The sequence below is a fragment of the Strigops habroptila genome, chromosome 3, assembly GCF_004027225.2.
Source record: "Strigops habroptila isolate Jane chromosome 3, bStrHab1.2.pri, whole genome shotgun sequence".
NCBI lineage: Eukaryota > Metazoa > Chordata > Aves > Psittaciformes > Psittacidae > Strigops > Strigops habroptila.
In genome coordinates, this window is record NC_044279.2 from 26,221,517 (window position 1) to 26,233,673 (window position 12,157).

The 12,157-nt window shown below is 41.6% G+C and overlaps 1 protein-coding gene across 3 annotated transcripts in view; it reads right to left on the bottom strand.

The window, feature by feature from the left end:
* Positions 1-6,519: 6,519 nt before the first annotated feature.
* ST7 (suppression of tumorigenicity 7) overlaps positions 6,520-12,157 on the bottom strand; it is a 145,556-nt gene continuing 139,918 nt past the window's right edge. For all 3 annotated transcript variants that reach the window (XR_003990567.1, XM_030479549.1, XM_030479550.1), the window contains one exon: positions 6,520-6,843. Coding sequence is in view for 2 of the 3 variants with exons in the window: in XM_030479549.1 (XP_030335409.1) it covers positions 6,748-6,843 (96 nt within the window). In the remaining variant the exon portion in view is untranslated. The remainder of the gene's footprint in view (positions 6,844-12,157) is intronic.

Below are 12,157 nucleotides of genomic sequence, written 5' to 3' on the forward strand. Positions count from 1 at the left end.
CAGGAGATGTATCTAACCACAACAGTCCCATAAACTATTAAAAAGTCAAAGCAAATGTCTTAGTTATATATTTGTGAAAACTTGCCTTAAAAGCTTTTAAAAGGCCATTAATATTAACTGCTGAGGTTTTTGTGATCTGAAGGATCGAAGAGATTTGTTTGGCAGCCTAGTGAGAGCTGGGTATAGCACACTCAGCTACCAAAGGATGAGGTTTTCTATTCGTCACTTACTGAATAAGCAGAAAAACATTTGCATAAAACTGGTGGCGATGGAAATACCTTGTCTCAGTGATGGCTGGATTTCTAAAGAATCTAATCTATTGACTTCTATGTTCTTTTAAATTTAATAAATCTATTAAATGTGTTCAAAATGACACTTTTTATTCAGATGGGAGCTGTTAAACAAGATTTTCCCTGAATACTTATGCCTATGGTTAAGGGTGCACTGGCGTTTGATGGAGGCAGTTACAGGTTGTGCCAGGTCTATATGCTGGGATCAGCATAAACAACAAGTATGCGGGCTCGGGAGGCCCAGAAATCACAGCCTCACGGGGGAGGAGCTGCATCAGAGAGAGGACCGGCTGCCTCTCCTCTCCTCAGAGCAGAGGCCAGCAAATGCACTAAGATGAAAGATGGGTTCTGTGCCAATCAGTCTAAAAGGGCTCTGGAAAAGCACCAATGAAGTGCAGGGACAGGCAAAGTAATTAAAAAATAACACAGGAAAAGGAGGTTGAATGGGTGATAGAACATACCGTAGATGCAGGTAAAATTTCTGTATGAAAATGAAAAACATTTGAGGAACCCTAACAGGTACATAGAGCACATGAAAAAATAATATACAAGTAGCATATCATGGCAATAAAGTGAGCACTCTGGTTATGTTGTTTTTTTAAAAGGAATATTTAAAAGGAATGGGATTTTGCATTCAGTGGTCTTGGGGGAGCAGTCATTTACATCTGGAAGGCTTTGGAAAATGTTTTTATCATTAAAATGCGTAAGCCATCTCCAGAAGGCACAGTTGGCATTAAAAGATTAGGAGGACTTAGAAAGGTATTTGTTTGGACAATAAGATCATGTTTCAGTTACTGTGTATGGCATTAATGCTTTGATCATGGCTAGAAGTAAGAATAATCATGGTATAAAACAACTGCTGGTGGGAACAGCCCTGTTAGTGTGTTAGTGTACAGTGTGTGCAGTACACACACAGAGTGCAGGCGTGTGTATGTATGTGTAGACATTTATTTCAGTGGTTATACTGTTGGCCTCACTACTGCTGGCAATTCTGGCTCTGGGCTGGATGAGGAAAATTTCATACCTAGTTGTATTTAAAGGTGAGCTCCAAGGAGGCTTTTCATTGGGATTTCATTATGAAATTAAATCCACATGTAGTTCGCAGCCTGAGCAATATCACACTTAAGCCTTAAAGAACTTAAAAGCAGTATAATAATTTTTATAAATTTTTTTTTGTAGCAGGTTTTTTGAAAGATTCAGGGACCCTTTGAGTAGCCTATAAATTCCCCATGTAATAAAGCTGAAAATATTTTAATATTCTGGGAAAAAAGGGAACTCGTTCTAGGCAGTTGAATAAAAGGTAATGAAACCAGATCGCTTCTTAACTCCATCATTCGGTCAAGACACCAGAAAACAAACCCACCTGAATTCTTCAGTCTCAGGTAAAATGTTTTGTGGTCATTGTATTAAAGGTGGAACTTTTATTTCCCAGCATGGTCCTCCTCCTCCACCAAGTGTTTCTTCTTGCTCCAAACGTTGCCCTGGTCTCAGGGGCCTGTGGTTCCTGAAGGTTGCTCTTTCCAGTAAGACCAGGAAGGGGGTGGCATTGAGTCCTTTGGCCTTTTTGGTGTCCTTCCTGACCAGACCCCTGCCTCATTTGGCAGCAAGCTCTTGAAAGGCGCACACAGCAGGCTGAATGCTGTATTTCACACAAGTGCTGTATTCATAAGCTGCAGTGCAATGCCTCCACCAAACTCCCTTCACGAGAGCAAACCCAGGATATTTTCCAGCACAACGAATGTGTAACTGTTGAGCTGGCCAATTATTTCATTACTTTTTTTTCTTTCTGTATTTATTTATCTATTTTTTAAAGAGCTCAAGGTAGACTTCTTACAACATTGCTGCTGCTTCTTCCATCACGAAAAGGACTTTGGAGAGCTTTTGCTATTTCTTAGTGGGAAAAGATGCCGAGAGATGTAAATATTGCTAGGAAAGGTACCTCCTTGACCTTCTGCTAACCAAACAAAGGAGAAAACAGGAAAAAAACCCCACAAAGAAACAGAAATCAGGCAATGCAAATGAAATAATCCTGTATTTTATCCTATGGAATAAATTTACTCATGTATTTAGTCATGAAGAGGAAGCAGCTGTCCCTAGGTAGACACTTCAGTGTCAGAATAACGTTAGCTGAGGCAAAAGGTTGTAGGATTATTTTTGTTTTAAATACACAGTCCAATTTTCTTGAGGGAGTTCCCTTTAATTTGCTGCATGAAATCAGAATCTAGCAGTGCTCTGAAACGCTGATAGCCTGCCAAGCTTCTGGGATTGCTCCCTCCCCACTATTTTCTTTTTTTAACAAACTTTACCCTAAAAAGCCTGTTGAGCTGTTTTAGGAGAAATGGAATTTTCTTTTACTGCATGGAAAATGGGGAATGACTTTTAGGAGTGGGGTTGTATGTTAGGGCATGTGTGTATTGTAGCTTGAGAGATTGTTCTGTTGCTGCTTTGTTTCCTGCAAAACTATCTAAACCCAGTTTGTGCCTCTCACCCTGACCTCCCATCAGTGTAACCTTCTCTGCAGATCTGAATTAGAAATAAAACACTGCATTTCTGGTACTGTGCTGCACATCAGCTGGAGAGCATCCTACACTGAGCAAGCAGCTGGTGGTCCCTGCTGACAGGCTTCAAGCCCAGCCTCTCCTGGGTCTTGGCGTATGGTGGCAATGGGGAAATGAATGTTTTACTGGGGATTAGAGAAGGTCTTCAAGCAGTATGGCAGCATGAAGCGTACCAAGGCTTGCTCATCTCCATGGGTTTTGTCTTACACACTTAGGAAGGGCTACAGCCTCCATGTACAGGGCCTGGCCACTTTTGAGGGCAGAGGTGGTTCTGTGGTCACATGTAAGAGCCTGCAAGTTTCTCCTGCCACTTCGAATGATACAGACGCACTTGTATTATTATCTGATAAACAGCAGCAGTTCACAGGCTGTGAACATGGTTTTGTGTTTTGGGTTTTTTTGTACAACAGCTCATTTGTCTCATTAAATGGTTGTGACTTCATAATGCAAGATCTCTTGTGAGAAGGAAGCAAACATACATGAATCTGTGTACGACTGCTCACCCTTTGTTGTTCTGGGTTCCTCTCTGCTCCCTCAGTGGTGGGAACAGGCAGGAGCCCTGCAGGGAGCTGGGCGGCACGTGGGGCTGGGGTTACCTTGCATACTGTGCCTTAACTACAGTTGCTGAGGTCTTCAAGCCCTCCGTTCACACCAAATCACAGCAAAGAACAGCCTTCCCCTAGGTGTAGCACTCACCTCTCCCAGCGTGGCTCTTGCCTTGGAGCAGCTGTAAATCCACCCAGTGGGAGGCCAGAAGGTGGCCAACTTGACCTACCTGACACTCCTGGGGGGGTCTCTCTTGTTCCATGAAGGCTACAGCGTAAAGAGATAGTGTGAGTCCAAAATCGTATTAGGTTGTCTTCAGAGAAAAAACCAGGAACTGTTAATACTTGGAGTTAAAAAGTCTCCTTCGCCTCCCCCCTCCCCTCCTCAAATCTGCAAACTGAAGATTCGGATGTGCTACTATCTATTCCAGATTTCCAGAAGGCTCATCTCCACACTAAGCCAGAGGCTTTCCATCATTATAATCACAGGCTGTGTTTGCCTTTTGATCTAAGCTATGCTGAACTTCACAGGAAACATGTCAGGGGCAGAAAAGCCTAAGGCAATAAACTCTGCTTGATGAAAAAGAAAATCCTTCTGTCTGACTTTTCTAGTCTCCCAGATGCCTAGAATTATAATTAAAGCTAAAAAGGTATTTTCTAGATTAAATCCATGGCTCATTACTGCTTATAAGGAAGATGGATACTGGAAATAGTAGAAATGGGATTGCATAAAAGTACTGGAACTGTTTAGCCTGGAGAAGAGAAGGCAGCGCGGAGACCTCACAGCAGCCTTCCAGTATCTAAAAGGGGCCTACAAGGATGCCAGAGAGGGACTTTTCATCAGGACTGTAGCAATAGGACAAGGGGTAATGGGCTTAAACTTAAACAGGGGAAGTTTAGATTAGATATAAGGAAGGAGTTCTTTATTGTGAGGGTGGTGAGGCACTGGAACAGGTTGCCCAAAGAAATGGTAAATGCTCCATCCCTGGTGGTGTTCAAAGCCAGGCTGGACAGAGCCTTGGGCAACATGGTCTAGTGTGAGGGGTTAGCAGGGGGGGTTGGAACAAGGTGATCTTAAGGTCCTTTCCAATGCAAACCATTCTATTTTTGAGTTCCTGAGAGTTCCTCATAGTTCAATGGAGAGATCTGATTCTTCCAGGAGTTCACCATGCCTTTTTATCAGATTATTACAGATCATAATTTCCACACAGATCATAATTTGCATTTTCTGTTCTTCTAACAGAAGGCCAAACTGTTACCTTAGTTGCTGACAAACATGGACATTTGTATATAGCTAGATAAACACTGATAATGCAAACGCATTTACATATCAGGACTGTTAATCACAGCTATTTGTTCTTTGAAATGTAGTGGATATATAAACGAACTTGGAAAGGTTTTTAGGAGGCTGGGAAATAAGCGACACAAAGCAGTACAGGATAACAAGACCTGACCTTCTGATTTTCACCAACCTTAATTCTGAAAGCACCTTTTGAGGCAAACCAATGGATATGATTATCCCTAGTTCTACAGCTGGAGACACACAGGAGCACCTCCTGTATAGGTGTTCTTTGTGCCTGTTCTACCAATTCAGATTCAAGGCCAAAACCACAAATACCAGCCCATTCCACACTTCCATGTGCTGTCCACTAGCAATCCACTGCTTCTAATCTTACACACATCCCACATTAAACGTGAGCCGTACTAATTTCAATGTTACAGTGATTTTCTTTTTTTTGCAGGAATAATGCCAGAGATGAAAAACCTGTATGGAAATCCCCAACAGCGATGTAGCTCACTGGTTTTAACATTCAGCCGCAGGGCTCTCTGATCTTCTATGTCCTCCCTCAGGTCTCACTCATACCACTGACTTCTCCTGGTGTGGGGCTGTCTTGTTTCCTCACAGCATAGCAGTCATGCTTTAATGCACTACTATTGCTCACTTGGACAAAAATCCTTTTTCTATGTAGAGTAGTGTATCTGTGATCAAGAGGGCAAAAAATAATGTAATGCACCTCCTGTTGTGAAGAAACACTTCCTGTTTATACCAACTCCGTAATGGGAGTTTTGTCTTTGCTCGCACATTTCCTCATTGAAAACCAAACTTATCTCCTGGTGATCACAGACCCTCAAGCTGGTCAGCATATTTAGAACAGCTAAGTTGGTCTGGAAAAGTTGAAGTGGCATTTTTGATCCACTGCATCGGGTTTATGCTTCCTTATCTGGGAGAGGAGTGGAAAAAAAATTCTGTGGCGTCCGTAAGGTGCACTTTCAATTCATGGCAGACAGGACTACTTGCTTTAACTTCCAGATCAAATTCTTGATGTTAGAGCTGGCCTCTTGCATTAGCAGAAGTGTCTGTGGGAAGTTTCCATCTCCAGTGGGTTAAGTTATAAATGAATACTTACACTAAACCTCTCACAGCACAAGGATAAGGTTTCCTGAGGTAGGCACTAATGACAAAACGCCAACCTTTGTATGAATTGTGCATGAACTAACATTAAGTTTGCTAGTGAGCTTCTGGTCTCAAGCAACAGTTTATAATGCTTGTGTTTAACCTGTACAGGAAGATGAACCTGCTTTTTCATACTTGAAATATACTAGTAATGCAATAAAAACTCAGCAGTAAATACGTAAGAGCATGAATGCAATGCTCACTCACAACAAGTAGATTTGTCTCCAGTTCTCTGCCATTACTTATGCTTTGTTCTGTAGACAAAAAATCACTGAGCTTCTGGAGGTACTTGAAGTAAGAGTGGTGTGAGGAAAATCTGTCAAGTATGTGGACTTTCTGAAAATTCAAACTGACTTCTGTGCAGGGGTGGGAGTCAGAAGCCCAGTGTGCCATCCAAACTGCCTGGGGAGCCTAAAGCTGCTTTCAGGAAGAGCTTTAACTGTCTAGAAGCCTCGTCTAGACTGTCTGTAGCAGTGAGGGCTTCACCCTGATTGAACTCTGTAAGAAAAGGCAGTGATAGCATTGCTTAATTGTAAAGTTATTAGTGTTTTTTCATTAACTGAATGGAAAGCCAAGCTGTAGCTGTGGTGAAGCAGATACACCACACATGTTTTTTTAAGAACACACAGTACAATCTGAGCTTTGAAGAAGATGCCAACAGACAGCAATGCTGCAATACACAAAAGTTTATTTTTAAGTTTTTCTTTTCTGAAGGCAAAATATAATAGAACCTAACATCAATGTATTTTGTACAACAAAACAGTTTTTATATGAGAACAGACAATCCATGAAGAGTTTTTAAGTCTTAGAACTGCTTCCCTTTTTTATCATGCTTTCTTGTGGTCAACAAAACGTTGGCACAGAAGATGTCATGGCAGTCAGTCAGCAGGCGTGCTCCCTCAGATCCTCGTCAGCTGGTGCCACAGGCTGGAGGGCAGGATACTTTCTACTTTTTCCATCACAAAATTTAGAGGGGCAAAGAGGGTGCTGAGGAACTGCAAAGAAATCAGATAACAGTCAGATCAAAATCCAGGAGACAATGCACCTCAAGAGAGCTGTCCAATAAGACAAGAAACTCTTGCTGTGTTATGCTGTAAACTCCTCCAGCATTATAAATATTATACAATGCACGTAGAAAGACTTTCTGCCAAATTCTGAGCCTCGCACACACACAGATTGCTGCATTTTGCAGCAAAGCAAGCAAGAGCCCCATTTTTATGAAGATCAGAGTGATGAACTAAAAAAGTTTTCACATATCTCATCTCCTAGAGTCAAGCTCACACTGAAGCCCTAAAAGCTCAAACCAAAACCTACTGAAGGGAAAAGAGAAGCTTTTGCATAATGGCAGAGTCTGCCAGACCACCTCTCAGAGACAAAAAGTGTCTTTAGATTCAGGTTTAAAATGGTTCAGAGCTGTGTACAGATCGGCTATATATATCGCAGCATCACTAACTGGAATTTATTTTAACATCCCCCCTCTAGGACAGAACACAGTTGGCAATGGTGAAAGAGGTTTCAATATATTGTTAGGACAGGCATGCGTGACAAAAGTCAAGCGAATAGGAACCATCTCATCACAGGAAAAAACAGTGTCAGCTACACATCTCAGAACTCAGTACTCGAAGCACTCCCAGAATTTTGGGAAATACATAACTGTGCTTTACATTAATTGCAATTCAACTGTACACATTACATACAGCTATGCTGGTGCCCTATACATGTACAAGAGAGTATAGGAACATACAAAGTCAGCCACCTCGAGATTGTGAACCCTGTGGCTTCTAACCATTTAGGCTGATGCGAGTTTGCTAAAAATAAACAATTCTCTTTGGAACTAATTGGCAAAGAGCTGCAAGAGGTTTGTGTTTCAGTTACTGCTCTGCAGTCAGCACAAAACATGTAAACTCTGCTTACTGCACCTCTGTGTATATGAACTCTGCTTGGTAGGTCTATTAAAGAAAATTTAGTGCTGGATGTGTTCTCTTTTTGCCCAGAAGAGCTCCCTCTCTCCTGACAATCGAGAGCATCAGACTTTAAATCCCTTACATCCCTTTTCATGGTCTGAATTTGTTCCGTATTATCTTTACACACATGAAGGATGCAGACATGGGGGTCTGGTTCCCCTGTAGTCACTAAAGAGAACTAAGCACTTCCAGAGAGTAATTATACCCACCCCAGGACCAGAACTGCCCTTTGAAATGGTCTCTTTCCTCTCTGCCCCCAGCTGCAGAGGGAGCTGGAGCGGTTGGTCTTTGTCTTCTCCTGTAAAGCAAGGAGGAGAGCTGCACAGTGCGGGGTGCTGGCCTGTGCCCGCACACTCCACAGCTGCTGGCATAGCTCCTGACACAGCTCTGGCCCATGCCAGTTAGTCTCTCTTCTACAAAGCCCAGGCAGAGTTTGGGGATAGCACAGGGCAGGGACAGCTCTCAGCAGCCAGCGAGGACAGGGCCATCCTGCTTCTGAAGGGATGTTAGAGGTGCAGACATGAACCGTGATGTGTCACTTGCCTTTGGAGCCATTGTACAAACAGTATTTAATAACTTAATACAGATATGTCCTTGGTCTCTAACTTAGGCTTCAAAGTATCTAAAGTATGAAAAATTCAAAAATTGTTACAGGTCTTTGTGCTGCTGAAACACAGGTATATATGGCAAACGTATTTAAAATGTTTCAAAACTGCAATATCCAACAGCCAGAGATTATAACCATTTCAAGGTATGAAGCAAGGAAACATATGCAAACAGTTTCACTGTTCATCAAAATGGGCCCTCTGCAGAGTTTAACTGTAAAAATGTATGATGTTGACAATGCATATGCATTTTAAAGGCAATAGTGAGCATTCAAATTCTTTTTACCTCTTGGACATGTTTGCATAGAATACAGTGACTACATGATGGACAACTTGTGCATCAGAGGAAAACCGGGTAACACTGTCACTGGGAATGAGGTTTTGTCATAAGCACAGGTAGAAGAAAAATCTAACTGAAGCTGAACAAGAGTATTTCAGTTGTAGTGCTAAAGGTCAAGCTGTGTAACATGAATTGTAGCTGAATTAATATAACACTGACTTACCTAATCTCAGAGTTTGTCATTACTATTTCAAGTGGCTTAACCCAAGTAGAAGCATTCCCTCTGGTTAAGCTGTGAACAGTTTAAGTAGATATGTCCTTTTAATTTTGCCAAATGCAAAAAGCTCACTAGAGGATATTTTCTACTCTTCGAGTAGCACTTGATCTATGTGGTAAGCTTGCACCATCACATCTACTCAGATAAAACTCAGCTTTGTAACCAGTGCAAATTACACACTGGTTACATCAATGAAACAAGAGTAATTTGCTTGACAGTAAGTTTTATTGCAATTCATAGGAATTTTGTTGCTGAAATAGTGGACTGTATCCTATAACAAACTCAGCAAAGTTTCTGTGGCTTAAAACAAGCTGAGTTTTTCTCCACTTGGAAAATTAGCTGGTGTACAAAATACATTTAAATTCATGGATACCAAAACCTGGCTTCACTGAAGTCCAAGCAAAATCTTTGCTGACATCAAGAGGTTCAGGATGGCACCTACTCTCTTCTACAAGCCCATATAAACAACATCTATGCTGGGGCTATCTGGCGCTTGGAAAGCTCCTCGTGTTCCCGTCCTCAGACACCACTGGCAGCTTGTTTGCCACATGGCAGCACCCAGGAGGGCTCAGTCTGCATGATACGGTTTTTTTTTTTTCCTTTCCTTTTGCCACCATGTTGGTTGGTGTTTGCACGGAGGAACCGACTATTTATCGCTCAGATTTGATCTATGTGTTCCCTGCCTCAGTGCCTGTAGAGATCCAAACAGATGAAATATCTCTCTGGGCAAACCTGCTTTCTGAACTGAGGTCTCACCTACCATATGCGAAATGCTGAAACGGATCATGTCAGTGATCTCAGGCAAAGAAAGAAATCAAATCAGAGAAAAATTACTCTTAAATTTCACTCATTTCAAAAATTTAACTAGGCACTACACTTTTAGACATGATTGTTGACTTGAAATGCCTTTGACTGCTGCATCCAGTGGAGGAACACACAGCCGTAAGGGACTGTCACAGGTCACCTTTGGCAGTCTCGCATGTGGAGGAGGTCCTCAGCACTCAAGGGCTTTTTCTGCCTTGAAGAACCTAGTGTCTGGGTTAATGGGCTATGGAAAAGGGGCAAGAAGATGCCACCTGGAGGTCAGGTCAAAGCCAGTTCCCAAATCCCAGTCATGCTAACCCACTCAGGTTTTGTGAAATATGGTAAGTATCAACTTGCAGTAACATAACCCTGGGCCATGATGGCGATATTACATCTGTGCAATGCTTTTGGGATTGGCAGGCATAAAAGAAGGAATAATTTTGACCTATTAAAATTAAAGCATATGTGCACAGTTTCACAATGTAATCTGCCACATCACAATGACTACCAACCATACCAGCATAGGTAATCCAATGCACATAAACATAGCAACAGTCAGCACATTCATCTTTTAGCTGTTTATGAAACTAGTTATTTATTAAATGATCTTCCCTAAAACTGAAAGGGACTGGCCAACGTCTCCTCTTCTGTTCTGATACAGCTGCACTTCAAAGAAATGTCTGCCATGATTTTCTTCAATCTCATACACCTGGGCTACTTTTCCCAGAGAAGACAACAAAATGAGCCTTCTGAAGCAAAGTTGTTCTATGACCTACTAAACGAATGTCACAGGCTTAAATTCTGTTCTTCCTGTGTACAACAGAAACTCAGCTGCTCCATTTAGTGGTTTATGAGGATTAAGATACAGCTAAAACAAGTCATAATACATGTTAACTGACATGCTAACTGCATCCATACAGGTTCAGAGATCTTGAGTAACCTTGCCAACTTTATGCACATAACACAGCCCACATTTCAACTATATTTGTCTGCACTTCTTTTACTAACTAGGAGCTTCACCTGCTCCAATATGCAGAACTTAATAACCACACACAGCATTCTGAGGTATCTGTTCTAATTAACACCAATGGCAACTGCACTTACACATCAGGGAAACAGATCCTTCTGGTCTGACTCTACTCCCCAAATGGCTTTGGAACCTGCAAGCTCCAAATCACAGAGACACACTTACTAATGCACCAGCAGTGTAGCTTCTGATATCTCTGTTTGACTGCACTCAGCAACCAAAGCCAGGTGAGTTAAGCCCATGAAAACATGCTATGGATTTTGTCAAATTCCAGTAGCTCACTGCCTGTAGCAGGAGCACCAAGTACAAACTCTCATCATGCTGCCAGCTTGAGATATATTCTTTGTTCAGGATACAAGGCTGACAAGCACATGAACAAGGCTAACAGAGATAGATTTGGGGGCATTAACTATGACGGTACCAGAGAACTGCAGAGTACACTGAAAGAGCCCTCAAACAAGGGTCATGCATTGCAGTGACTTCAGGAAAAAAACATAAAAAAAGCTTTAGGAATAAATTTAAGATCATATGCCTGAGTTACACTTACTGTCCACAAAACACCTACATATACACTCAAGAAACAAGAAAAAGTAGTAATATTTCAGATACATTTCAGCACTTTTTGCTGATAGAAGTGGTATCTTTTGGTTGTTGGTATCTAATCTTATTTCCTACCTTTTAGAGCTAATGAAAGAAAATGCTTGACGTGAGAACTTGTTGCTGTGCCAGACCTTTATTGCTCACAAGTCTGGGTGGTAGAAGATCTGGTTCACTAGGTTGTCTCTTGCCATTTGCAAAGGATTTTGAGAAAATACAATCTGGAATTTGGCGAAGCCTTTCAGCCTTGCCTCCTCCACCCTGCTTCCTATGCTCCCCAAACCAAAAGACATTAAATACCCAAGAGGCTATTTTGTAAACACAAGATCTACGAGAGACATGAATATATTTGAGATAATATATTACAACAGAGCATATTCAGTATTTCTTGGAGAAGCAGACAGGAGTTTTTATTATCCTAAAACTTTTCTGTAAGTGGATTTTTCATTCCCTAGCACACTGGAGCAGTGATGTTCTTGGTTTTGCAAAGAAAAAACATTTCAGCATAATTCATGGCACTTCCCCTTCATCCTCCAACATTTATTAATCTTTGGTGGACTAAAAAAGAAGAATTGGCAGAGGCTTCCCTGGATGTAATTAAGAAAAGTTATGAGGAACATACTGAGACTACTTCTTCCATGGGTTTGCGGGGAAAGAACACAGAAATTTGTTCTGGTTAACAATATATTCTCTCCCTGTTCATACTAAGAGTTCCTATTGCACTGGAAAGCATAGCAGTCATTATGGCTCTACAC